Source organism: Tigriopus californicus, chromosome 7 (genome assembly GCF_007210705.1).
Source record: "Tigriopus californicus strain San Diego chromosome 7, Tcal_SD_v2.1, whole genome shotgun sequence".
NCBI lineage: Eukaryota > Metazoa > Arthropoda > Copepoda > Harpacticoida > Harpacticidae > Tigriopus > Tigriopus californicus.
In genome coordinates, this window is record NC_081446.1 from 1,971,381 (window position 1) to 1,996,498 (window position 25,118).

The window sequence follows — 25,118 nt, forward strand, 5'->3', positions numbered from 1 at the left end:
TATTTACTTGGACAGGGTCTTACGTTGTACTGATTTTATGCTTATTGAAGTTAAAGTTGCAAACTGATCACTAATGTCACATTCAAGTATTCCAGATGACAATACCTCGGAACAGTTAATGAAAATTTTGTTAGTTAGCACTTGATTACAAATTATGATATCGTCTATCGCACAATTACTTAGTTATATGGGATTTAATGATCCAAATTCCATCGTTTTTAGCCCCAGAATATATGTTATGCCCCGGTTTTATATCAATTCAATTTCCCCAAGAATTAATATCGATTTTCAATATCACAAAATTGAAAGACTATTTTCCTTTATCTTGCATAGATAGTCTCACAATAGTTCGAAGTGCCATAGAATGTAACTCAAATCAAGCAAAAAAAGTGCAATCTTTGAAAATGTGTTTTAAAATGATCAAGAGGACACTTTGTTACGCATTACTTGAATTCTGAAGACTATACATAAAACACACAATGTTAAAGATTTGGTCTTTTCTTGGAGACTTTGTTGAAATTGATTAAAAACAGCTTCTTAGAGGCTTCCTTCATTTTTTCAGTAACTGCTGAACTAAGTGCCCTTTGGATAGTTGAAAATAAAATTAGTTGAAATAGTTGAAAATAAAAATAAAATAAAAAATCATTGTATAACGAGTTGAGTTAATTAGAAATTATGCAAGAAAAATAATTTCCGTCAAAACTCTAAAGGATATTTCTAACACTGTGCGAACTTATGTTTTTTCATCAATTCTAATTTCGTTAAAACCTCCCTAAAAATGGGGGTTTGATATGAGAATGGATTTTAAGAAAACCCGCCCGGATGGCAAAATTACATTCAAGTCAACCCAAGTGAGTTTTTGGGTTTTATTACTGTCGGGATTTTTGAAGTTTAGTTAACTTACAAAGGTAGGTCCCGATGGTATTTCAATAAAGTATCAGCTTTCCAACCCGCTTAACCGAATGGAACATAACATGTTCTCATAATCGACGTCAAAGTTTTCAATTTCAAAAAAACCCTGTAATGTCTATGATTTATTACATACATGTGCGTAGAATATTTTGTGGTTCTTTTGCTAATTTCAAGTTACTTAGGCCGTATCGAAATGACTTTAACAACAGCGTGTGGAGTTTCAGGTGGAAATTTTCTTTGTCAAATCGTCAACAGGTGTTATCCCAATACGTTTTAACCAATGTTTAGCATTGCTTAATGCCTCTTGAAAACACTAAAAGGAAACATCCCGGGAAAATTATGTGTCCAAGTGAATAACTCCATTAGCAATTCATACTTTTTTGGCAAATAAATTCCACAAATATTTTTGAAAATTCGGGAATTGGGAGCAAGCTTGACCTAATGAATTGTGCAAGGGGGACTGAATATATATGCCCGTGGGTTCTGCTACCACTAATGTTCTCAAACTTATGCAGATAAGATTTATTTACATCCTGGACCTTTATTTGCATCTTTTTTCATCTTCGACCTGTATCTGTATGATTTTTGCACATTTTCACATATTTATGCATTTTTGGACACTTCTGGATGATTGTGTGGGGGCCAAAAATTGTATTTTCACTTATTCGATCAGGAATTGGCACCCCTAACACATGTCTGAACTTGACAATTCAGGGTGACGCCTGCCATCTCTTTCCTAAGGCACATATATGATCGTTCTACACACTGAAGAAATTAATTGAGTATATTTTATCAAACAAAATCGCACAAATAGGAACGAACTGAGCACTTTCAAAGAATGGAATTGGCTTAAGTCATTTAAAAAAAAATGAGGTAGGTTTCCTTAGTTATAAAACCTTGCCATCTCCGGGGGCGTTAGAATCTTGTTGCCTACCCAGTGATCACAGTGTCTACTCCGGATACCCCGACACTAGCGCTTTGAAATTTGAAGTTCTCGTACTGCCTTCTGATTACTTGGGGGACAAAATGACAAGTCAAAGCTGTTGTAGCGACAACACTTGTAAGTGTTGTAAAAGTTTAGTCTTAGATCTCAGTTCAGACGCTGATCCACTGGAATCAGGGCTCACTGTTATGCGAATATACTTGTCCAGCTTGACATATTGCTTAAGTTAATTAAATATGCCATAGCACTATAGAGCATCTTTGAAGTTTAGTTGCATCCTTATTTGCATCTCAAGGTTTTTATGCATAATTTTGAAAACCTTTGTTATCACTTTATCTGTGGCCCCTTTAGGTCTTGCAATCACGACTTGAAACCACCAACTCTTGCTTATTGGCGTCGTTGAACGGTGATTTATTTCAAAAGAACAGACTTTCGTAAAAGCCATCTATCTACTCCCATCAAAGTGACGTTACTTCCGGATCTTCTGGAATGTCATGTTTTACAAATGGCCTTGTCAATCCCAAACGAGGATCTTCACTTAGAAACTAGTATTGTGCCTCTTTATGAATTACTCTTTAGTGATCAGAAATGTGTTGTTTCCTCCCTCGCCTCAGAGAAAACGAATAAGAAGCGACCGATCAGAGGTAAAGTGGAACGCTCGAACTTACTTACGAGCGGTCCAAACAACCGTCCAAACGAAGGCTGAAGGCCGAAAGAGCGAAAGCGGACCCGAAAATCCGAAGGAACGAAAGCAGGGACACGAGGGGAGACCTTCATTCACAAGGAGTAGTGCCACTGAAGCGGAACAATCTTGGTACTGGAGGTTGTGTTCCAGTGTTCCACATGAGTAGAACTTTAGCAATTGAGGGTGATTGCGAATACTTTTTACTTTCATTCTAACAGCTATAGTGATTAAAGTGAGGGACTCATCGAGTGAAAGTGAGCAATCGTGTGCAATTTTTATTCCCACAATGAGGTCACTTTGCACAATATGGTAAGCTTATTGCGTCTAAAAAGAGATTGAAAAACACTTGTGTTCCCTTTCTTATTTTATTTCATTGGGCAGAAGCCAAGGCTTTAGCCTAGACAAGAGACAAACATAATTTGTGGACTATCAACATTGGATCTAGGTCTTATTGGAGTGTTCTCTTGGACTTTGTCGGAACTTTGGCAAGGGTTTCGAAGTGTACAGTAAGGTTTTCTAATGCCATGCTAATGAAGTCAACCCTCGTTCCAAAAGTGGAACACATCTCGAGCTCTAAAGCCGGGGTCCAAGCCAAGGAATGGTATGAATCCCGATCTATTCTATAGGGTTGAATTGCCGAGAGGGGCGAACTCATTCACAAAGAGAAATCGAGGAAGTGATGGACAAATTGTTTCCCAATTCATCTTCGGAAGTAATGCACCTTCAGTGATCCAGAGACCACTGGATCGTTGTAAGGGATACACGATATTTGGGCTGTATTCCGATGATCTGGATTGGAAAAGAAGCTTCGCTTATCCAGTGCTCCTTCTTTGGGAAGAAACCATTTTGAGTGGTGACTAGTGATCTCGTCTATATCCATATAAGATTGGTGTGTGCCGCCCAAAATGAAAGATGATGGATCTTACATTTTTTGAGTGCTTGCCAGGCTTTGGAATGACAAGCTTAGGTCTGGGAATGCCGATCTGTCAGGCAGAATTAAGTGACTGTGATAACCAGCTTAGATTGTTCTGAAATGAAAGGACTGTACAGGTCAAGTCGTTTCTTAACATTTGATATTGGCTCAAAGCAGTTGAGGAATTGGATGACCCCAAACTCATCAAATTAGACCAATTGAATTGGGTCGAGTCCGATAAAATCCGGACTCGAGTCTGCAGTCACAAGAAATAAGTCAAATCTGGATCTGGCATGTAAATTTACTAGGCGAAATAAAGTGCTTAAGATCCTGCGAACATTTCAAATATGATATAATGAATTGATTATATAAAGACTCACTCTAACAACCTGGAGTTGTTTTTTCATTTGGGGTTGAGATCGTAAAAGCAAGAAAAATATTTGGTGACAAGTGCAAGTAAAGGACAAAATGTGAAGAAAAAAATATGTATTACAAAAAGAAGAAAAAGGTCTGTGTACTCACAAGGCGAGTCCAGATTCGAACCCTGAAAAAGGATTCGATTTAGGATTGCTGGGTGTACTCACCCAACTCCCAAAGATTTTGGAAAACATGAAGTAAGGAATCATTTCGGAGTTGATATTATTTCTCTAAAAGCTTGTCGAACCCTACTAAGACAAAGGATAATTGTTTGAAGTCATCAGCCAATGAGCATTGAGTATAAAACAAGATGATTCTTGAAACGTGATAACTTGAATTAAATTCTATATATGGTTTTGCGTTCGGATCCGTATTCGTTTTTCGAGCTCGCTTTCACACATTCAAAATCATTTCCTACGATTTCAACCTTTCATGCTGATTCAACTCTGTTTCTTCAGGAATGAATATTTCGGTGATATTTTTGAGGCAGACAACATTTTTGTTCACTCATTTCTGACAATTCGAAACTAGTACTAGACAACCGAGTTCTTCCGATGTCACTCGAATAGTTTCATACTTAAATATTAGGATCCAATGTGGTGTCCATATTTATCCAAGGATGCTTTTAGTGGGAAAAAAGAAACAATTTAATTAGGGTATAGTTGAATTATACGAGATTCAATCAGGTTACAATTGTAAACGTCTCCATTCAAGCTCAATCCTGTAAGAAAAGTTGTCCAAGAAACCACAATCTCGATCTCCAGACACCATCCAAGTCTATGACCAAGGTGCACTGACCCAATTTCGATGGTTTCCTCGACAAAGGGGGTTCATTTGGCCAAACTTTGATGATGAGAGTACCAATCTTCTTCTCATTCCCTGGTACACAGAGAGAGATGGATGATCCATTATTGTGTATGTGTTGAGAGGTTGCTTCAGTTCATGGGTTCGAAGTGGTCCCTTGGTTCCAATTGGATAACATCTAGCAATGATTTTATGATCTTCAAATGGCTAAATTTGAGGAAGAGTGGAATCATCCCTGAGGGTGAAGTCCGGGGAATTGGACCCCAAAACTTTCATTGGCTCGAGATGTGGGTGCAGGATGCTAGATCGGTCTTTTCTATTAAAGATTCAGTACCAAACTCAAAAATGGGCATCGACATGGAAATTTGTAATAGGTTGAAGTAAATGCAGCTAAAACTGAATGAGAAACTTTTGAACAGTTAACAATTCCTGATGAGAAAGGAGTCATAGAAATGAGGCAATTGTTTAAAAAGTGAATTAGAATTTAGTTTGAGCAAACGAGCTCAAAAGCTGGGGTCGTTTTCTTTCTGATTGAATACATAATAGATAATACATGATCGACCATTTCATAATAAGTAAGCCAATAGAAAAGGATTTCGTTTCAGATTATTGTTAAGTAGTAGTGATTCATACAATAAAGTAAAGAAATTTAGCTTTTTCTCAACATGCAATACGTTGTGCCCACCTTTACCGGAGGGTCCCAGATTGCTCCCAGAAGCAACACAATTGATCCTAAATCATCCACTCTCACTTGCCTGCTCTTTTTGCTACCCTCCCTTATCTAACTATCTGGCCTAGAAGCCCCCCCCGTGAAATGCTTGGCCTTTTTTGTAGAGAAATTCCTTTGAGATCATTGAGTGGTCCACGTGGATCGAGGTAGAGTGCCAGACTCCATTCCAAGTAAGGGGGTTGACATCGAGTGAAGAGCAGAGCCCGGAGTATCAGATTTCAATAGATTTCCCCTTTTCTTTTGTCCTTCCTTCCCTCTTCCGTCTTTCATGGCCTGTTGTTTCTGTTTCAAAATGGAACGACGATTGCTGACCCATATCTGTCCCACTCTCATTGCACCAAAATCCCCTCTTGAGATATATTGTCCAGGAACCGTGGTTCATACAACGGTCCAAGTGCCCTTCTTCTTCTTCCACTTCCATTCGTTCATGTTCAACATGTCGATCTAATTGGTCCAATCGCTTGGAATGAACGGATGGATCTGAAATCCTGGTTTGGAAACGCGGATCAAATGGTGTATTTCATATATTCCAAGAAGCCCTAGTTTTGGATCAGATCCCATTTGAATGCAAAGCGAGCACTTGAGCCAAGTTGTTGAACGGAGTTCAACGTCATCATCACCATCATTCTCACATGAAGTGGTTCTCTTTGGTTGGTTTGACTTTCTTCGAATGCAATTGTTGGCCGAACTCTAGTTAGCACGAGGTTTTCGAGGAGAGATATGCAAATATCAAGTTGTGCAAAAAGAGTCCTGGAGGAGCAGATCACTCCATTGAAGGTCTTCCTGCTTTTTCAGTCTAGCTTGGTACGGACGTGGAGAGAGCATATAATATGTTTATCATATCGTCAGATTTTGAAGGCTCTTGGCACCACCATCGCATCAGTTTTCTGGCGACTGAGCATTAATAGATTGTTTATAATGGCCTTTGATAGGAGATGTGATGTAAAAAAGTAATAGTTTTGTGGAAAGACCAAGTCAATAACTGATTAAAAGCTATTGCATTTCAAAGTGGAGTTCTTTATTCCGTTCCGTGTTTTAAGAGCGCAAGGTGAAACTCGACCTTAATTCAACTTTAATCTTAAAGCCATTTTAAGACTCCTGTATACGTATCGATTTTTTTTCCGTTTCATCTTGACTTCTTCTTTCATCTTGAAGAAAAGATATACATGCGGTAGGTACACTATAGTACAAGTAATAAATGTAAACAAGTGTGTCCCAAAACAAATCCGTTTACATTTGTCAGAGCCTAACAATGTCGTATATGTTCCAGATGATGCCAGAATGTTGATCAAGCCCAGATAAAAGGCCATCATCATCTTCATCTTGCCATTTTGAGACTCGAGAAGATTTTCGCCTAGACCATCATGATTCTTGAGTGACAAGTGGAAGTCAAGTTCATCGCTTGATCCATCCATAATTCATGCTCAAGGTGGAAATGTGATGTGACAAGAGAAGGAGTGATCCAAGTGAAACATGGGAGGACAACAATTGATTCCCGGGAACCGTGGTTTCCTTTGTCTGGGCATCTTCACCATTCTGAACGTATATTCCAGCCAAAGCCAAAGCAACCCGGATGACGGTAGGACTTGATTATTCATTAATGATATTGCCAACAAGCCTGGGTGTTTAATCTTTCACTCCTGGGCATTCACCGAAGAAAGATCCTTCCGAGAGGCCCTCACAGACACTACGGAAAGACAGACAGAAGGGACAGGAGGGACAGGATATAAGGTAGTGGTAGTGGTGGTGGTGGTCTGCCGACTTCCCGAGATGGGAAGTGTCCTTTTTCTAGGTAGACCTCCTGACGAAGGCCCCCAAGGTCTCCTTTGGGTTTAGTCGTGTGTTCTCACTTCCTCGTTTCTACCCAATAGTTACTCAATCTCGAGCGAGATGATGTATACTGGATCTCTCTTTCTCTTTGGCTCCAGCCAATGAGTAAGTGAGTGGGTGAGTGGGTTGTGGAAAGCTTTTGTTGTTCTTTATCTAAAGTTGTGCCAAACAATTCACGAGAAGAAGAAGGAGGTTGAGCAGTGGAAGTAGCGCACGCACACTTCCATTGGCAGCAAACAATCAATATAGATGAGCATCCCCCAGCTCAGACTCCTGAAGCTAGGATGATCTGGTTCGAAGAAAATCTGGTTATCTCATTAGTTTAGTGGCTCAATTGTACCATATCCTACTCAAGAGTGGATTTGAATTGGGATGTCCACGATGCTCTTTTTTTTATTCGACGGGCGTGAGAAACAAGGAGTCCTCTTTCTCTCTCTTTTCCTGTGTCTTGCTGCCTTTTCCCAAGGCAATGGGGGGGGGAGGCTTTGGACTTTGAAAGCTATATAGAGACTGAGAAATGATGCCACTTTGAGGTTCAAAGGCACTATAGATCCTACATCACACCACTCAACCTAGTGGCACCCTTCGACTCGTCGATCTCCAAGTTCAGAATAATCCAATTAACTGGACAGAATGCGCCTTCATCGAGCCGCCAAGGCCCTTTCTGTCTTGGCCTTCGTCCCTCTTACGTCACCCCCATAATACAGCTCACGTATCAGCACAAAGAGAATAGATGTGTCATTGGAACACCAAATATTAGGACGGGAAAGTTTTGATCTTTTCCGACTTGGATTCGGGAAGGAGGTGAGCTGTGCCGTAAATAGGAGTGTAATCGCAAACAACCAATCTGGTTGGGTGGTTCTTCGCTGTCTCTCGGTGTGGCCTTCCTCTTTAGTAGATTCTTGTCTCTAGTTGCTGGAATGTCTCGAGTGAAAGTTTCTCTCTCTCTCTCTTTCTGTCTCTCTCCTTCTCGGCTTGGTAAAAGTGCTCGCAAACTTGGGTGATTCATTTTACCCTAAGGCAATAAACACCATTGAGACTTTGGCCTTTAATGTTCGTGCCAAGGCCTTGGCGACCTTCTCCGATGGTCGTTTCCAAGTCCCCTTCTCACATATGGTCTATTTAGGGAAACAAAAAGGATAATGAGACTCATTGTTCTAATGCGTTCCGACCGCCAAAAAACAGCTGGAACTAACCACTTCGTTGGGCTTGCCTTGGGAACCTCATCAAATATGCTATTTTTTAACACATGGCAAAACGAGAAACACAGCATTGGTTGGTAGTCAGGTTTCACCTCAGAAACCCTGTGTGTTCTTTTGGGAAAGGAGTGATGTTTCTCGGGTTTATCTACGCACACTCCACTAGTGTACTCGCTGGCTAGCTTGTCTAACAATTAACGATGGAACATCATTTGGAACACGTTCCACAGACATGGGTTCTTCATTCTCGAAACAGTGGTTTTGAGAGAGAGTAAAATTAGCCCGCAAGTCTATGCTGGCCAATCTGAGTGGAGCGAGTGAGAAACAATCTCACTTCTCTTCACAACAGCCGTTAGCAATGAGGCTTATCAGTCGGATCCCAGCCACCAATCAGCCTTTGTTCACCAGGGAAACAAAACGTAGACGGAAAAGATCCATTCGGTTAGAGCAAGCAATCTTCAGGTATTGTGTACATACTGCATGCAGGTCGATTCCAAAAAGAATTAGTATGCAAGGAGGAATACCAGACAGAAGAAAAAGTGAAGTTGAAGTCTGACGTTCAGGAGTATTGTGCACGTGTCTTGACATTTTTCGGTTGGAAGGGGCGCAACAAATTACAAGTAATCTTTTCAGCAAGACAAAGCACAACAATCCCCGGTGTGTGTGTGTGTGTAATGCGATGAGCAAAGTCTCCAAGTAGCCTCTTGTCATGGAAGTATGTTTAAATGTGGAAGGTTGATGTGATTGACATTTAAAGGAGGAAAATTTGACTTGTTTTGCGAACGTTGTCGGTTGTTTGTTTCTGGGAATTTGGACTATCATCTACCAAAAGCTTCCCTTTTCGTTGCCGTTGTCCTGCAGACCTTCTTCTCACACTTTGATTCCCAGTGGAAATTTAAGCCCCAAAACCTCTCAGCATTCTACGAGGGTAGTTTTAGGCGGATACAACTACCAACGGTTTTATTGGTCGTCAAGGTCGGCCATTCCATATCGCTAGACCAAACGAAACATAAAGAAATGTCATGTCTAACTTTGAAGGGTGCCAAATATTATTGGTTGTTCTTATCTGAAATTCTGCATGAACTTTCAGAGCTATTGTATTTGCAAGAAGAATTTTAATCTGACATGTAGATGCAAAGTTCCAAAAAGTTGTAATTTTGCTACTTTTTATCATTTCCTTTCTCTGCTTTGGTGAAATAGTTTTTTTTCTAAAAAAGACAAACCAGGTGACCAATGTCCAAAGCAATCTTGCCAAAGTGAGTGGCCAATAGTACGCAAGTCATGTGTGGAGGGCCTCTTTGGAGCCTTTTGGAGAGAGATACAGTGCAATGGAGATATAAGGTGAAGAATGAGGAGACCTCTGATGTGGTAGACGAAACACAAACTTTTGTTTAAACACTTTTAGTGGCCACAACCAACTTGTGCTGAGAAAATGCTCTTACTCAGTTTGGCACGCTTACGATGGAGGAGGCCTATTTCATAGGGCCCTTGGATCATTCTTTTAGCTCACTTGACTGGGCCCTCAAAGCCCCCGCTCTCCGCACAAAACAAAGTCCCCAAAATGGAAACCAGAAGCTTAAAGAAGACAATTTGTGAACTTGGGCAGAGCATTCCGATACTTTACATAGCACAAAGTGTGGATTAGACATTTAGGTAGACACCTTCTTTGTTCAAGAGAAGAGGGCGTTTCGGGAGCTGTGATTTCTCATCGCTCTCAGCACACAATACGTATTGCACGTTTGCGTAAGAGAGCTTTGTCTTGGCGAGAAAGAGCCAAATGGGCTAGGGTCCAGCACATATCAAAAAGTAATTTGGGTAAGAGTGGACCGTTAATACTTCGGGCTCCACTTGGCACAAAACAAACAAGCTGAGAGTAAATCTTCAAGGCAGACAAGACATTCGGGGGCTGTTGGGCTCTTCTCTGCCCAAGACAGCAGCATCCACCCAAATGGAAAAGACAATTCTTCATCTTTCTCGCCTGCCTTTGTGGGAAAAGGTTTTTATTCTGAAAATTGCCGGTCTCTTTCGGAGGAACCCAACTTCTAGTATCTGACTGTCTTAATCTCGTACTACTGTACATGATCGGGCACGAATGGAAGAACAAGCCTTATCAGCCCGGAGTGTTCGTGTAGGCCGATAATGAAGGTTAATTAGGTCTCCAGATCCATTGAAAAAAGTGCCATATCTATCCATCTCTGCCGCAATGGGAGAGAGCCCATTCGGCCTTGAGCCTACAGAATTATCTGTATGAGTCTCATGGTCATCATCACTCATCAATATGCAACCTGCTGCCATTGTTAGCCTCATCAGATCGAGCGAGCTGATCCAGGGAACAAGACGTACCATACATTAGAGATAAAGAGAGCCTTCCTGAATGGAATCATTTTTCAGCCGATGACGGATATGCCGCTTGAGGCGCTCCGGCAATGGTCTCTGAACCAGCACTATATCCATGATGCCAGAAGAAGACCTTAATTACGGGGAGTGAACTACTTCCTTGGGTACTTCCTCTTCCCAAGATAAGAATTATGAATACATGAACAATTGCCTGATGGCCTTGATTCCAACTCCCTTGGGCTCTCTGCAATAAAGACCATTTGAATCCATCCAAAGGACAACCTACTGTAGTTTGGGGATTCGGTTCAAGGTGCCTGTTCTCAAGATACTCTGTAAAGACATTGATAATGGCTTTGAACCAGTCAACTTGAATGGTTGGGTTGGATCCACTTTTCCAAAGGGGCATTTTTTGAGTTGACTGCCGTGGGTCTTCTGGGATTCATAAATAATTTTCTAGCTGATTCACAATGTTTGGGGAGTGCTTTTTTTCTACGTCGGCCCAGCTGAAGCCAGTGGTACTCTCTCTTATTATGGGCAGGTTCCCAACAGAAATTGGGGGTTCGTAGTCGGTCTCGAGCTTTTTTCCGTTTTTCTTTCTCTATTTCTCTTTCTTTCTTCTGACGCACGGAAATACAAACACAAGAAATGAGGAATGAATGGCAGACGGGAAAAGCCGAAAACCGGGAAAAGTACACAAGAGACGAGAACCCAACTCAAACGGGGGGTGTTAGTGGTTGGTTTGACATTAGCTCTTTTGAAACATTTCCGCTCTTAAGTAATAACAACCGCAGTGCCTGAGCAACTTTCTGGGCTCCCTGAAATACTCGCATTCCACAATTGACTTGTGGGCTAAAGAGATTAATTTCAACTGTGGGGCTGACGAAGATGAATGGTGGACAAACTAATTTAAGGGGAGAGAAACGATGAATATTTGATGGAGATTGAAAGAATGCTGCTGACTTGGAAGAGAGGGATATTGGTACGTTGCAAAAAAAAATGTTGAGTTGGCCATAAATGCAGAAAACGGCCAAGCATGAATGCTGTTGTTGGTCCAGAGAATTTGGTGACATTTTCTTTGTCAAGTGTGTTTACACAAGGAATCATGGTACAAATTAAGGATTCTCAGATATTGCTTTCATGAAAACACATCCATTACAAAAAAAACTCGTGTTGTTCAGTAGGTCCAATTCTTGTCCCTTTTTTTTCTCCGGAATATGGTAGTCCATGCAGCTCATTGTAGTTCAAATCTTCCTGGAACTCATTCTGCTTTGGAGTGGACCAATAACGTGAAATTTACGCGTATAATTCGCAAACGAAACGTCTCGGCAGGTTATTGCAATCAGGTCGAGGCTTCTGCATTTCGCCTCGATTCTCCCACAATACAATTGTGGAATTAGAAGCATCAGCAATAAGGAGATTATGGCTCAAGGTCTCCGATTCGAACATAAATTGTCTTTCTTAATCGCATTCTTTACTAACCACACCCTCACTTGATGTACAAGGCGTTTCATAATTGTGCTTGCTGAAATACTGCATCTAGCTTTTAAGTACTTCAACCAGAACAACACGACTTGTTGATAAATGCATTGCTAATGATGGAGATATAGATCTGGGGTAAAATAATCACCCTGCATTTAGGCAAGTTTTGAAAAATATTGTTCGGAATGAAGAGGTTTTTCCCGCAACCTTTGCCATGAAATAAAAACTAAGGTGAAAGTCAAAATAAAACAAGAGACTTTCCTTCTCTATCTATTTCTTTGGCCACATGGTTATGCATTTCGAATGCGACCTGAATAGAGTAACCTAGGGTTTCATTCCCGATCAAGTTTATCCAATGAGTGGTGAACCTTTCATATTTGCAACTGGATTTCTTTCCGTTGAACTACCTTTCCCATCTGAGGCTCCTCGTAGTACGTATTGTTGGATGGTTATTTGAAGAGCGAGTTCCTGAAATCGAATGGGAAAACTTTTTTTTTGAACATGAGCAAAGTTTCAACATTGAGAAAATAGAAAGAAAACACTCCAGAAAAATATACCTTAAACAAATATGGCATGGAATTGGATTTGCTCCAACCGTACGAAAAGACACTTCGGTCCCCTGAGAGATGGGAACGTGAACGCAAGCTTTTTTATCGGATTTGGTGAGAGGGATCCCACATTTAGAAATTTGACGAAGACGAAGGTCATTCAATGATGGTCATAGTTGATGAATAATCTCTGCCCTCAATGGGCATACCGCTTTCTTTTGCACATCACAATCGGATTGAATGAGGAAGAGGATGAGGGCCCTCGAGCTGGATTTGGAGCATTATAATCGTTGATCCATAAGAAGTGGGCCAAGGCTGGCCAACCAATCCAAGTCCAGGTCAAAGTCCACATGCACATAATCTGAGGCTGTGGACCATTAAATTAGCAAAAGGAATCATTCTCTCTCGTCCTCTTTTCCATTTGGTTCTCGGGTCGAGGCACGTCCCAGGAACAGTTTGTCCATCCAAAGATTGACTTGCATTGGTCCAAACTCGGAGAATCGAGATTCAAGTGTGACTTCAGCTAATTAGGTTGGAGTTATGAAGCTGTTTGGCGAATCATGGAATATTTCATTTCAAATGGCCTTTGGTTGTTCCAAATAGAATTGCTCTCCCAAAAGGCCAGACCAAGGCTAATTACGGTCGTTTTCGCCGTTGGATCGTGCATTTTCGGGACAATCCTTATGAATTAACAATGTTGACATTTGGGCATCGACTTCATGGCAAGGCCATTTTCAGCTTCTTTCTATGTAGTGCATGCACAGTACATGAATATAAGTCATGTTTGTTCGCCAATTTGAAACGGACGGGACCTTTGTATTGAACCAAAAAATAAGACCGACCGAGCTTGGCCACCAAAATGTGACTTGCCAGGATTCGTGTTACCGCCCTTGCCGTTATCTCGAGCATGATCTAATTCATGCAAATATCATTTCTTGGTCTTGTATTCAGGCTTCTCCCACTACCCTGACATGCATGCATGTGAGTGAGTGAGGGAGATACATGCACGACGTTCTTGTTGGAAAGTGACTTTCTAAAGATGTTCTTCTGTGGTGAAACTCAAGTTTGCGCAAAAACATTTTGCTTTGTTTGTAATCAAGCAAGGACCCGGTTTCATGTGCGAGGTACTCAGTTTGACTGAAAAGAAGATGTCATCAGATGGATCGCCATTAGTGAATTCTACCTCTTGTCCTGATAAAGAACCTCATTTGTTGAGCCATCATGACGTTGTCACTCCAGCAGAGCTGTTGAAGCATTTGCATTGAGATCATGACGTGAAGTCTTTAAGCGACCATGCCCAACAATGAAACAAGGTCCTTGACCTGCCTCTTGGGCTCTTGGTTTCCACTTTTCACATGGGTTGCACCAGACTTTTCTTTACACCGAATTGGGTTGCATTCATCAGGTCTGCTTGGCCTGGGACTCTTCTTGTCGACTTCGCCAATTTAATTCCACTTTAAGATTAGACACAGCCTTGTATGTGGGGCACAAAGCCTGGAAGAAATCTGGGCCAGGACTGGTTACAACAAGACATCCTTGTTTGACTAAGAGGTTATCCCCAATTGGGTCCGACTCACCGGATTCGTCCTTCAAAGGCCAGATTCAACAAAAGGAGATCACTAATTTTGTGACGGTGATTCCAACCCAACGACTGACTGATTGAACAAAGGTCTTGTCCGTTTTTGAAATTGGAACAAAGCATACGAAAAATGGACACAGGTTTTGGTTTGTTTGCCCTCATTGTTCTTGAAGTTAGTGTCTTTTTATAAGGAAGAGGAAGAAAGCCCAATTTTGATTTGTCTAGTGTTGGAGTGGGTGAATCCATTCAATGATTTGTTGTCAAGTTTTCGGATGCGAGATTCCAGCAAATTTTTTGGTCGTGATATATATTCTTGAGAGACATAATTCTTCAATTTCTGCGTCTTGGATGGAATTGAGTGGCAAAGATTGGAGTAGCAATGATTTGTTTCCCTGACAGATTATTGGGCTGCATTTTTGGGTCTGCTAGAACATGGCCCTTTCTACTCCCCCAAAAACATTTTTGAGGAATGGCGCCACTTTGCGAGTTAGCTTATGAGATGGAGAGGATTCAAGAATGTTTTATATTAAGGTTTTTCACACATCCAGTTTTCACCAGGAGCAAAATTTTTGCCATTGAAGTAGCAGGAACTCCCTCCCCTTTCCCCTCTTCAGAAAAATTATTTTTTTCGTGTGTCATGGAATGCCATGAGGTAGACGGCACTCACATTTAATAAACAACTAAACCCTTGGCAGATAAGGCGCGTCTTAGTCCAAAACACAAAACCGCACGCACACACACAGATACAATTTCTCACGTCTTGTCGGAAGGAACTTGGTTTTAATAATCCACGCCTCTTTTTCCCTTTCTCTAATTGGGGCGCAATGGACAATCTTGGGAAACTCTGCTACTTGTTCCAACTGTCAATGGCAACTTGTGGTCCAATCCTGATTTCTCTCTGTTCATTTCAGGCCAAATTGAAGAGCAAGTGACAAATTCTTCTGGACTTTTGGGACGCAATGCTCGTCTTCCCTGTGATATCCGTCCCCCTTCACCCGACCATCCACTTCTCCTTGTGATATGGTTCAATGAACCATCCCCAGATCCAATATACAGGTGAGTCTTGGGAACAGAATCTGGCCCACTTTTTCCAGAGCCCAACCACCCTCTTTGTAGATTTTTGCATCTATTTTATATATATATATATACACAAATAGAAGAGAAAGAGAGGTATTTCAGGTTAGACGCCCATTAGACGTCCTGAAAGTGGTCCATAAAGATCTGTTCCAAGGGTTGGTTTATGATCGAGTTTTATGAGTAACCGTTTCTTTGGAAACAGAGGGAAGGCGTCTACGAAAAGCGAGGGGAACCAGTCAATTGAGCTCCTCGAGCACTTCCTTGGTTAGGCAGGGATAACATAGCTTCTAAATTGAACGCATTCCCCACAACTGTTGTTGGAATTGGCAATTTGCATTGCAACCAAGGTACAAACCTGGGCTGATTTTGCGTTTTGGTGGAGAATCACTGTGGGTGTTCTGGAATTGAAACAACGATATTATGGCGAGCTCCACTCGACGTTTGGTTTGGGGAAGGGCTGAGTAGACATTTATTGTGGAAATGGAATAAATTCCAAAACCCGTCCTCGGCACGAAATGCATTTGTCAAGTCATTGGAAATGCAATCAAATGCCACCAAAAACTAATACCAGGAGATCAAGGCAATTTGGAGAGTTGGGCGTAGTTGGGATGCTTTGATACTTTCATGTCCACTAAATTCAATTGATTACTGGCTCTGCAAGGTTTCGTATCTTTTTATATCAAAAAGACATATTTCAAGTTGAATTCTTCTGGCACGTATATACCTTGAAAGTAATGATGTAACCGTCTACGTAGTGCTTGTTTAACTGCATACAATTTCTCTCCAAAAATCCAACCGCATTAAAAAGTCTCGTTTAAGACTGTCGTTTCTGGACCTCTCTTTGATACCTGCCAGAAAGTATGATCGATGCGTAATTGAAGTTTAATGGCGGATAAACGTTTTATAAAGAAATATGTCACATAACTCTTTGTCTCTTTGTTTGAACGATCCTCAAGTGTTCCATTCCTTCTCTATATTCAAGCACTATCTCCAGACTCCAATGTAATAATTGATATCATTAGGTGCATCACTAGATGCATTTCCGCCCCAGTCTTATACATGAGTGCTTAACTTTTGGACATGCTTCATCTGAAGCAGTTTGTGAACGCATTCAAAAGAATGAGAGCTGCATTGGAACCGGGGAATCTAATGTTCTAATTGGACCCTTGTGGATTCAATTGAGCATCCCCTTGCTCTGTATGTACTACTAGGTCTATTCTTATCCGCCTTATGTTCCAGTTACGATGTGCGTGGAAACGGCGTGGAGATTGGTCGCCATTGGAACGATGGGATCAATTTGGGTGCCAGAGCGAGGTTTGACGAGAGGGCCAGACCTTTTCCACTTCTTTGGATTGAAGACCTTCGTGAGGACGATGAAGGGGTTTACCGATGTCGGGTGGACTTCAAGCAAGCCCCCACCAAGAACTTCCAGATTAATCTCAGTGTCATAGGTAAGATGGAGAAGCTCAAGTGAGAAGTTTTGCCACTCGTGCCGACTTGGAATGAAGCCTTTACTTGGGAAATGCACGGGGAACGTGGAAGAAATAGGATGCATTGTTAGCCGGGGTGAAGGCGAAAAAAAAGGATAATTTCATGCAAGGCTGGCCTCCCCCTGACCAGCCTTTGCTTCTTGTTCAAGGATGCCAAAGCGCCAGAGTACCTGCGACTCATGCCGAAAAGGACCTTCAGGGCCTATCCAAGCTTATTAAATCGCAGTGGATGGCATTCTAAGAAAGTTAAGAGATAAAGACCAAATATGCTATGGTCCATCCATTAGCTGCATAAAGCTCATAGTGGTTTCAGACAATTGAGCCATCATTCAATTGCCAACGTTTGGGTTACGATTCACAACTAGTGCAGCCAGAACGTATTGGCGAGGAAATGGAAAGAAATATATCAAATTGGACGAGGGAAAAAGGATCCCTTTCTCTTTTCTTTTCTGTTCCTGGTTTTTTACTCGCAACTCGATGGTTCCACCACGTGTGTTTTTGGATGTGCGTAGAGTTAGTTCATCAAAGACAACACATCATTGCAATGTCGTTGCAATAAGCAATGCATCTGGACTAGATTTACAACTGCACATTGTCCAATGTAAGGTGAAACTTTTATTGCAAGGGCTCTACTTTGGGTGGCTAATGGAATTCCGTTGGCAACGAATATTTATGGCTTGTCGTTTTTGCCAAGATGGGGTGTAGTATGCCAGAACATATTAGAGAAAAGGCCAAAAAATATGGTCGTAAGAACTTGTCAGATTGAGTGAAATAGTGAACGGGGGAGTGAGCGTGCGGGTTAATATCGTTTCCTGCTTTCCAATTCAATTTGTTGCTGCAACTCATTCGGAGCGAAAGTCTTTGATGGGGAAACGAATGCGAAAGTTCAAGTCGACAAAAGTCCTTTGGAACTGAATGAAAGCTTAACAAGAAATGCTCGCAGCATATTTGAACCTGGTTTGAGACTTTTATTATGCTTTGAAGGCTCCTTCCAGTCTTCAGATTTGGTCTAAAACGAAATGTCAATCAAAACCACGAGAGATGTTGCAAGAACCATACGAAAAGACCTTTTCCCATAAGGACTGGTTTACGACCATTGAAAAATGGACGGAATAGATAGTCTAACCTGTAAATAATAAATAGGCCTTTGGAAGAGGAAGTGATTTCGCATTTCAAAAAGTACGTATACTAAGATTGATATTCTCGCGTTTGAGTCGTCTGGAAACCTCAAATTCTATATGCCGCTCTTTCATGAAATTTCAACTTGAAAGAACGCCCTCAAAAACTCATTAAACACCCCCTTCAATCTTCGTAATCCTTCCTAATCCCTCTAATCCCCATGTTTCAGTTCCACCTGGTCGCCCATTGATCCATAATGAGAGAGGCATTCTGGTGGAAAAAGTATTGGGACCCTACAGTGAAGGTGTCGAGCTCATGCTAACCTGCAGCGTTGGTGGAGGTGAGTGAATCCAACAATGTAGGGTTGTCCGGTTAGGGCTAAAAGGCGATTATGCATATTTTTTGATATGAAATACAAACTCCTTTCCATTGAGCGAAGGAAGCCCCGTCTGTTTCGTCTAAGTCCGGACAAACAAACGTAGAAACGAGAGAATACGCTCCAAGATGCCGGACTTTATCAAGAGATTATTAAACAAACAATTTACTTCCTAAGTAGTGAGGCACAATGAATAAACCACCAACTCTTCTGGGACACAGCATCACAAGTTTTTGGTGACTGACTTTAAGATAATCACTTTTGGTAAACTTTCCTTTTGCGTATTAGCAGAATTCAATGAAAATAATGATGATGAAAAGTCACTGATATGCTACAAGTATACATTATATAGCTTTCTGTTTACCCCTGCTTGGATGTCAAAAATGCCTGTAATTTTACCCTTATTGGAATTAAAAAGTCTCTCAGAAGAGTCAGTGATGTATTTATGGTGTTTGAATAGATCAGCAACATGCTGGTCAGTAAAGCCTAAACCTTGTTAAAGTCAAACATCTTAGAGCATATTCTTGTGTATCTACATTTGTTTGTCCGCAACAAAAGGATGGAGAGGAGAATGAAAAGGTCCATTGGTTGGATTTATAGTTAAGATAATGAAATAGGAAACACGTTTAAATTTAGACGCGGTGTATTGATAAGGGCAGTGCCCTGGAATGGAAAGGAACCAGGGTCCATTCTCCTTCTTATTGACCAAGAATTAAAAAAACTGCCTCAATGTAGATGATCCAAAGTTAAGCTTCAAACGAGACATGGAATGATTTTTATTAACAATCTCAGACAAACCTTTTGTCTGATCACATGAATTGCAGGGAATTTTATTCCCATGTTTTGGTTAAAAACCCGAGAATTCACAAGGAAACAAAATAAGTCGGTTTTTACTAGACAACTTCAAAAATGTGAACTTTGAATCTGATCGAAAATACTACCAAGCACGCCCGACGTCTTTAATGAACCATCCATTTGTGAAAAAGTGTTTTTTGATACCTGCTATGAACAAGCATGCATAAATGATTCATTTTCATCAAATTTTTCAAAAAATATATTCAACAAAGAAAAAAAAAATCCAGTTTTTTGATGGTACTGATCAAAAACGTTTTACTCACCTTTTACTTCAGACATCCGATATGGCGCTTAGTTGTAAGACCATTCCTTCATTCACATGTGGTAAAAGAGGATCTATTTCTCTGATTTTTCCTAACGTCAACCAATTATGCTTTTGAAAAATATTAAAAGAAAATTATTCTTGATAACCACATTTTCTTGTTTCGCCAAATTTAATCATCCCTAATAACCACTACAACTCTCAGCAATATATTGTATAAGGTGCACATAATATCTGACCTAGATTAAACCCTAAACGAACGATGGCCTACCTTGAGCACCACAACAAGTGGCGAAGAAGTATGAGGGAGTGTCCAATTAATGATGATCATTAACCTTAATGAAAATATCCCAAAACTACTTGAGCACTTCCATTTCAACACTGGATCGAGGCATAATAACACATATTTAAGGGTATGATTAGACTGGCACGAGGGCAATCAGAGTTCATTTATGATCGTATGAAGGGATTAAGCCCATTGATTCCAATGAATTATTCAATATCCATCAAGCTGATTACTTCATACTTCCCAATTGTTTTTGCCGTTCCTCAGCGAAAAGCAGCGATTCTCGTTTTCTCTGATAAAGTGGATACTCTCATGTCACCGCAAATTGATTGGTTATCCGCGGTTTCCAATCCAATTCTTGACCAACCATGAGATAGATAGAGAGGGGGAGAGATGGGTTCTTTGGTTGTTTGGTTGCTTGGTTCGGGTCCCTAAGTATGTACATGAGCATTGAACATGCGAGTCTCTTCATAGAACGACCTCAATTCATGTGAGATGGCGCCATAAATGCATTTTTGCTCTTTCTCTCCCCCAAATTACTCCATGACACGCACTGAATTGAGTCCAGGTGCTAGGTGAAGCAATAAATTAAATTAAATTGTCTCCATCCCCGCACTGCAATGGTCCTTTGGACAGGGAGCCACATAAGCAGAACCATCCGCAAGCCACCATCCACCAAAAGTTGGGCATAATTTGGCAATCCGCATTGAACATAACCTAAGATCTTTCAATTTACCACATAACTTGATGGTCGAGCATTTAGACACAACTCTCCTCATGTAGCCCTTCAGCATCCCCCAAAGACAACCACCCACCACCAACTAAGGAGAGAAAAGAGAGATATCGTGAAGTCCAAATAATGGCATGGTCTCCAACCTAACTCAACGAAGTATATTTCAAGTTGAGCCCTATAATGTGGTCCATGCTGTTCCACCAGCTCCACTGGCCAGGATGCCTTGGAAGCTCGCTCTTTCTCTCAAGAGAGAGTGTGCAAAAGCCACATTTCTTGGCTAAATTGTGACATCTCTTCCAAGGAGGAGGGACCGCTCTTCGAACTTGTCCCATGTACCAGACAATTAGCCACGTGGGTGTTTGGGCGTCATTTGCATGTCGCACCATCATTAACAAGCTCACCATATACTCCCTAACAAACCAAGCAGCGAGTGAGTCAGTAACGCCCCAGGAGTCTTGACAGTTCATTTCGTTCCAGGCAAGCCTCCGCCCAATCTGTTTTGGCTCATCAACGGGAGAACCGTGGCCGAGTCCAAGAGCATCCAAATCCAACAGAAGACCCTCCCGGATCCAACGAGTCGCACGAACTCGGTAGTGTCCTCGTCGCTTTTGGTGGGCGTGGTTCAGCGTGATGACGTGGACACCACTTACACGTGTCTGGCCTCTAATTCCAACATGACTCAAGCATCCCGCGAAGAGGTCAAACTGGAAATGAACCGTGAGTTATGGGTGTTCCATGGAGCACGAAATATGCGATGAAGACTTTGGGCGAACATTTTTTGAACGAAATGAGCTCGTGGTCATTTTGGATTTGGTAGTCTTTTATGTGCGCGAATTGAGTAAAAAGATCTCCCCTTAAGGCTTAAAGTGCAGTTGCTGATAAGGGAGGTCAAACTCAAACTAATGATTGGTTACAGGGCATTTTTTTACTACTTCATTTTGGAGGCTTTTTATCTTATTTTTATGTTTAGAACATATTCAATCTCGTTCGTAAATGATATATCGATACCTTCCAAGAAAAATTGATTGCAAATGCGTTGAATCGACTATCATCAAGTCGGATGCACCCATTTGACTAACTTTTATTATTATCCTGACTCCTCTTGACTTAACTTGGCTCAATATCAATGGAATAATAAGTCGTCTCACGATTGAGAACATCAATCAAATTTATCTATTTCAATTTCAAAAAGCAATTAGATAAGAACCTTCATGCAAATGTAATCATTAATGTTTGTCAACCGAATGCCAATGGGCAATTAGTGTCCATGGAGCAATAGCTTCGAAGAGAGTAATCTGAAATATGATCAAGATGTCTTGAATTCAAATCTCCATCACGATCTTTCTGGATAATGAATTGGAATATTGCTCCATCCCATTGGACAAGAGTTCCAAAATGAGGCATACCTTCGCCATCGAAGGGCGTCTTCATCACGATTGGCCCCTCATCACTTCTAAGCAGTCTTTTACCAAAAGTTCTCCTTTCCCGCTTGTAAAGTTTAAGACGAGTTATCATTCATTCTCCTCGCAGGTCCATAATGTATTCCATTTTGGAACAACATATCATTCATGATTTGTAAGCGGCACATTCATGTTTGACAATGAAGCACTTGTGAAGAGAGGAGACGAGAAGTCGTTTTGTTTGCCGTTTGAAGCATTAATCTTGAACTATTGAAGCGACCCCAAATTTGAGGGAGTCTTGTTGTACTACGTACAGTAGATGTGCACTGCATGCAGACTGAGTACTGTGAAGTGCACTGTGTGTATGAATATGTGTACGTAGCAAATGTGTGTATACAATACATTGGTGTATGAACTGGATGTGTCTGAAATGCGTCAAAACTCATTCTTATTCTCGTAAGAAGAGGTCTTGAGTGGAATAAGGGTTGGAACCAAGAAGAAGAAGGAGGAGGAGGAGGAATGGAAGTAGCACTGTTAGCAGTAGTACACGAGTAGTAGTAACAGCACTGGGTAGTGTATGGTCGAATGAAGGCGGAAGAAGGATCGGAAGAGCAATCCCGGGACACGCGGATGTCGACGAGTGACATAAGTCTTGACAAAGAGCCCTCTCGAGCCAAAAGTCAAATTGAGCTGAACAATTGAACTTACTCCTCCGGAATAGGGGAACAAATGGGAGCCAGCCGACTGCCGACCACGGAAGTCGGGATTCATCTGGAGAGCCTGATTTTGGCACATTCTCAGTCCGTCTTCCGGTGCGTGCACAACCGAAGTCTGGACAAAAGGGACCTTGAAATGACAATGAGGAAGGAACTGGGAAAAAGAGATGACAGGTTCTTTTGACAGGTGCTTCCTTCAAGGTATCCTTCTCGTCGGGTGCTTTGATCATACGAGGTCTTTAATTAAGAATCTCGTCCCGTAAGCGCAAACGTATGTATTTGAGCGGCAGGTTTCGTATTCGACAAAGCTGGTCCTCCCAGAGAGTTACTTACTTTGGAGCATGGACTTTGCACATTTCAAGATAAATTGACCTTGTCTTGGGTTTGAGAGTCCCATGGAGCAGATTGGGCTAAGGCCGTTTCCCTGCCTCAGATCCCATTTATTGAGAATGGTCACAGTGAAGGAACTCTTTCTAGATTGAAAGCCAAGCCATTTGTTCTCAGCTCCACCCACTAAGGACTTGAGACAATACGCAAAGTAAAGCACCTAAAACTCTCGGAATGCAATAAAGCTCGAGACCGAATCTGGCCTATTACTCAGATGAATCTGACGTCGTTTTACGTTATTTGAATGGGAAAAGAACCCTAAAATACGGCTGAAGTAAGGTTAACATCAAAAAATAACGAAGGGAAAAAAGTATTAATATATTCATTGAAATTCGTCATCAGCACCTTCCCTAGTGGCGCAATCGGTTAGCGCACGGTACTTATAGACAGTACATAAGCTATGCCGGGGTTGTGAGTTCGAGCCTCACCTAGGGAAACGTCATTTTAATAGAGCATACTGTGACTCAAAAAAGGAGTCTGATCCATATCACATGTGATGTAAAACTGTCTTTAGCGACTCACGGTCATGTCAATCAGTGTAAAATACAGTGCTTGTATACGTACATAATAGTATATGTAAAATGTACGATATACATTCAAACTCCAGAATCACTTTGCATCCTTCAAGGCATTTGATTTCAAAATTGTTGGAATTTTTAATGCAACACTTGTCGATGTGAGTTGAATCAATCTTGAGATGATTGTTGTTGTCCAGGCCTTCCTTGGTCTACTTGAAAAGCTGCACTTCCAACTGACCAAGCTTGGAGCCTTGCCGAAGAAGTTGAAAGGCTGTCAAAGGTCTCGTAGGACAAGTTTCACTTTTGTTTCAAGTTGAAGTGGACAACTGATTTTGGCATTGAAAGGCCGTGTAATAGAGAAGTGGGACACGAGAAACGTCGATCACAATTTAAGCTTGACAAAAGACGACGAAGACCCCTCTTGAGTTGACATGGCGGCAGAACTTGGCCTTTAAATTGGTTAATTTGGGGGCGAAGTGGGGATCAAAACTTTGTTCCATGTCAACCATTTCCAATTGGATCTCCCCAAACAAGTTGGCCTTTTTTTTCTCTCCGCGCCGCCATCGGATGTACTCCTGAAGATGGCTTAATTATGGCCCTAAAAGTCTATTGTTGCTTCCAAAGGAGCGTGGTTGGCAAAAGCGGACCAAACATAAATCTGCTCACCCGACCAAGTGGAGGACATTTACAGCCCCCAAGTCGCTTATGACAACAAGCTCGTCTTGTGTTCAATCCGCTCCTTCAATGGCCAAAGAGCGCAAACACTGTGGGAAATCGTCGTCTCAAATCCCGCCACGAAATCCGTGTTCAAGCGCCAAATCCCATTCATCCCAGAAATAGATTGCGATTTCGACCTTTGTGATTTACCCTTCGGCAATTTTCGTTCCCAAAATTTCCAACTCACCCCATGGGGTTCATAAAACCGGATCCCCCTACCATACAGAGGAGCTAGTGGAGCTGGTGGACGTGTGTTTGCTTTCACAGTATATTGCATGTCTGCAATACGACGCTGAGCTTCCGACCCTGCTTTTGTTCCCCGAGTTCCATGGAGCCTGGCTCGTTCCAAGCCGATCCTCTTCCAAGACCTTGTTGATGGTTGGCGAGTCAGAACTTGGTTTTGCTTCCCAAGCTCGACCGCGATATCACAAGGCGAATAGACTTGCAATACCAAAGGGACCCTCCAGCTGCCTCGGGCCATGTGGTAGCACTTTTTTTCCATTCCAGCCAAAGAAGGGATCAAACTAAGGAAGGTCCCACAACACAAGAAGAAGCTAGATTGCCTCAAATCGACTTTCTTTCGGGTGGATCTTGCCCCGATTTGGAACAACGTACTTTAGGATCGATGGCGATGTTGATGCCATCGGATCATCCAAGGTCCAGAATTGGATACTCCGATTACATTGATGAAGTCCGTCGACCTCTTGGCACATCAGTTGGCCAATCTCGGCATCGGATCGAGCAAGATGTGCCGAACTGCTCATGTCCTCGTATCGACCCAAGGGAGCATTGGATCCCAAAATTGC

The 25,118-nt window shown here is 41.6% G+C and overlaps 1 protein-coding gene and 1 non-coding gene across 2 annotated transcripts in view; both read left to right on the plus strand.

Annotated features, from left to right (window-relative positions):
• Window positions 1-2,610: 2,610 nt before the first annotated feature.
• The window catches only part of LOC131883188 (protein turtle-like), a 49,984-nt gene continuing 27,476 nt past the window's right edge, over window positions 2,611-25,118 (plus strand). Inside the window, exons 1-6 of the mRNA XM_059230575.1 lie at window positions 2,611-2,849; window positions 6,675-6,983; window positions 15,288-15,432; window positions 16,693-16,904; window positions 18,292-18,402; window positions 21,052-21,291. Coding sequence (XP_059086558.1) covers window positions 6,878-6,983; window positions 15,288-15,432; window positions 16,693-16,904; window positions 18,292-18,402; window positions 21,052-21,291 — 814 coding nt within the window. The 5' untranslated portion in view covers window positions 2,611-2,849; window positions 6,675-6,877. The remainder of the gene's footprint in view (window positions 2,850-6,674; window positions 6,984-15,287; window positions 15,433-16,692; window positions 16,905-18,291; window positions 18,403-21,051; window positions 21,292-25,118) is intronic.
• Window positions 23,425-23,513, plus strand: Trnai-uau (transfer RNA isoleucine (anticodon UAU)). The gene is given in 2 exon segments: window positions 23,425-23,462; window positions 23,478-23,513. It is a non-coding gene; the product is annotated as a tRNA-Ile (tRNA).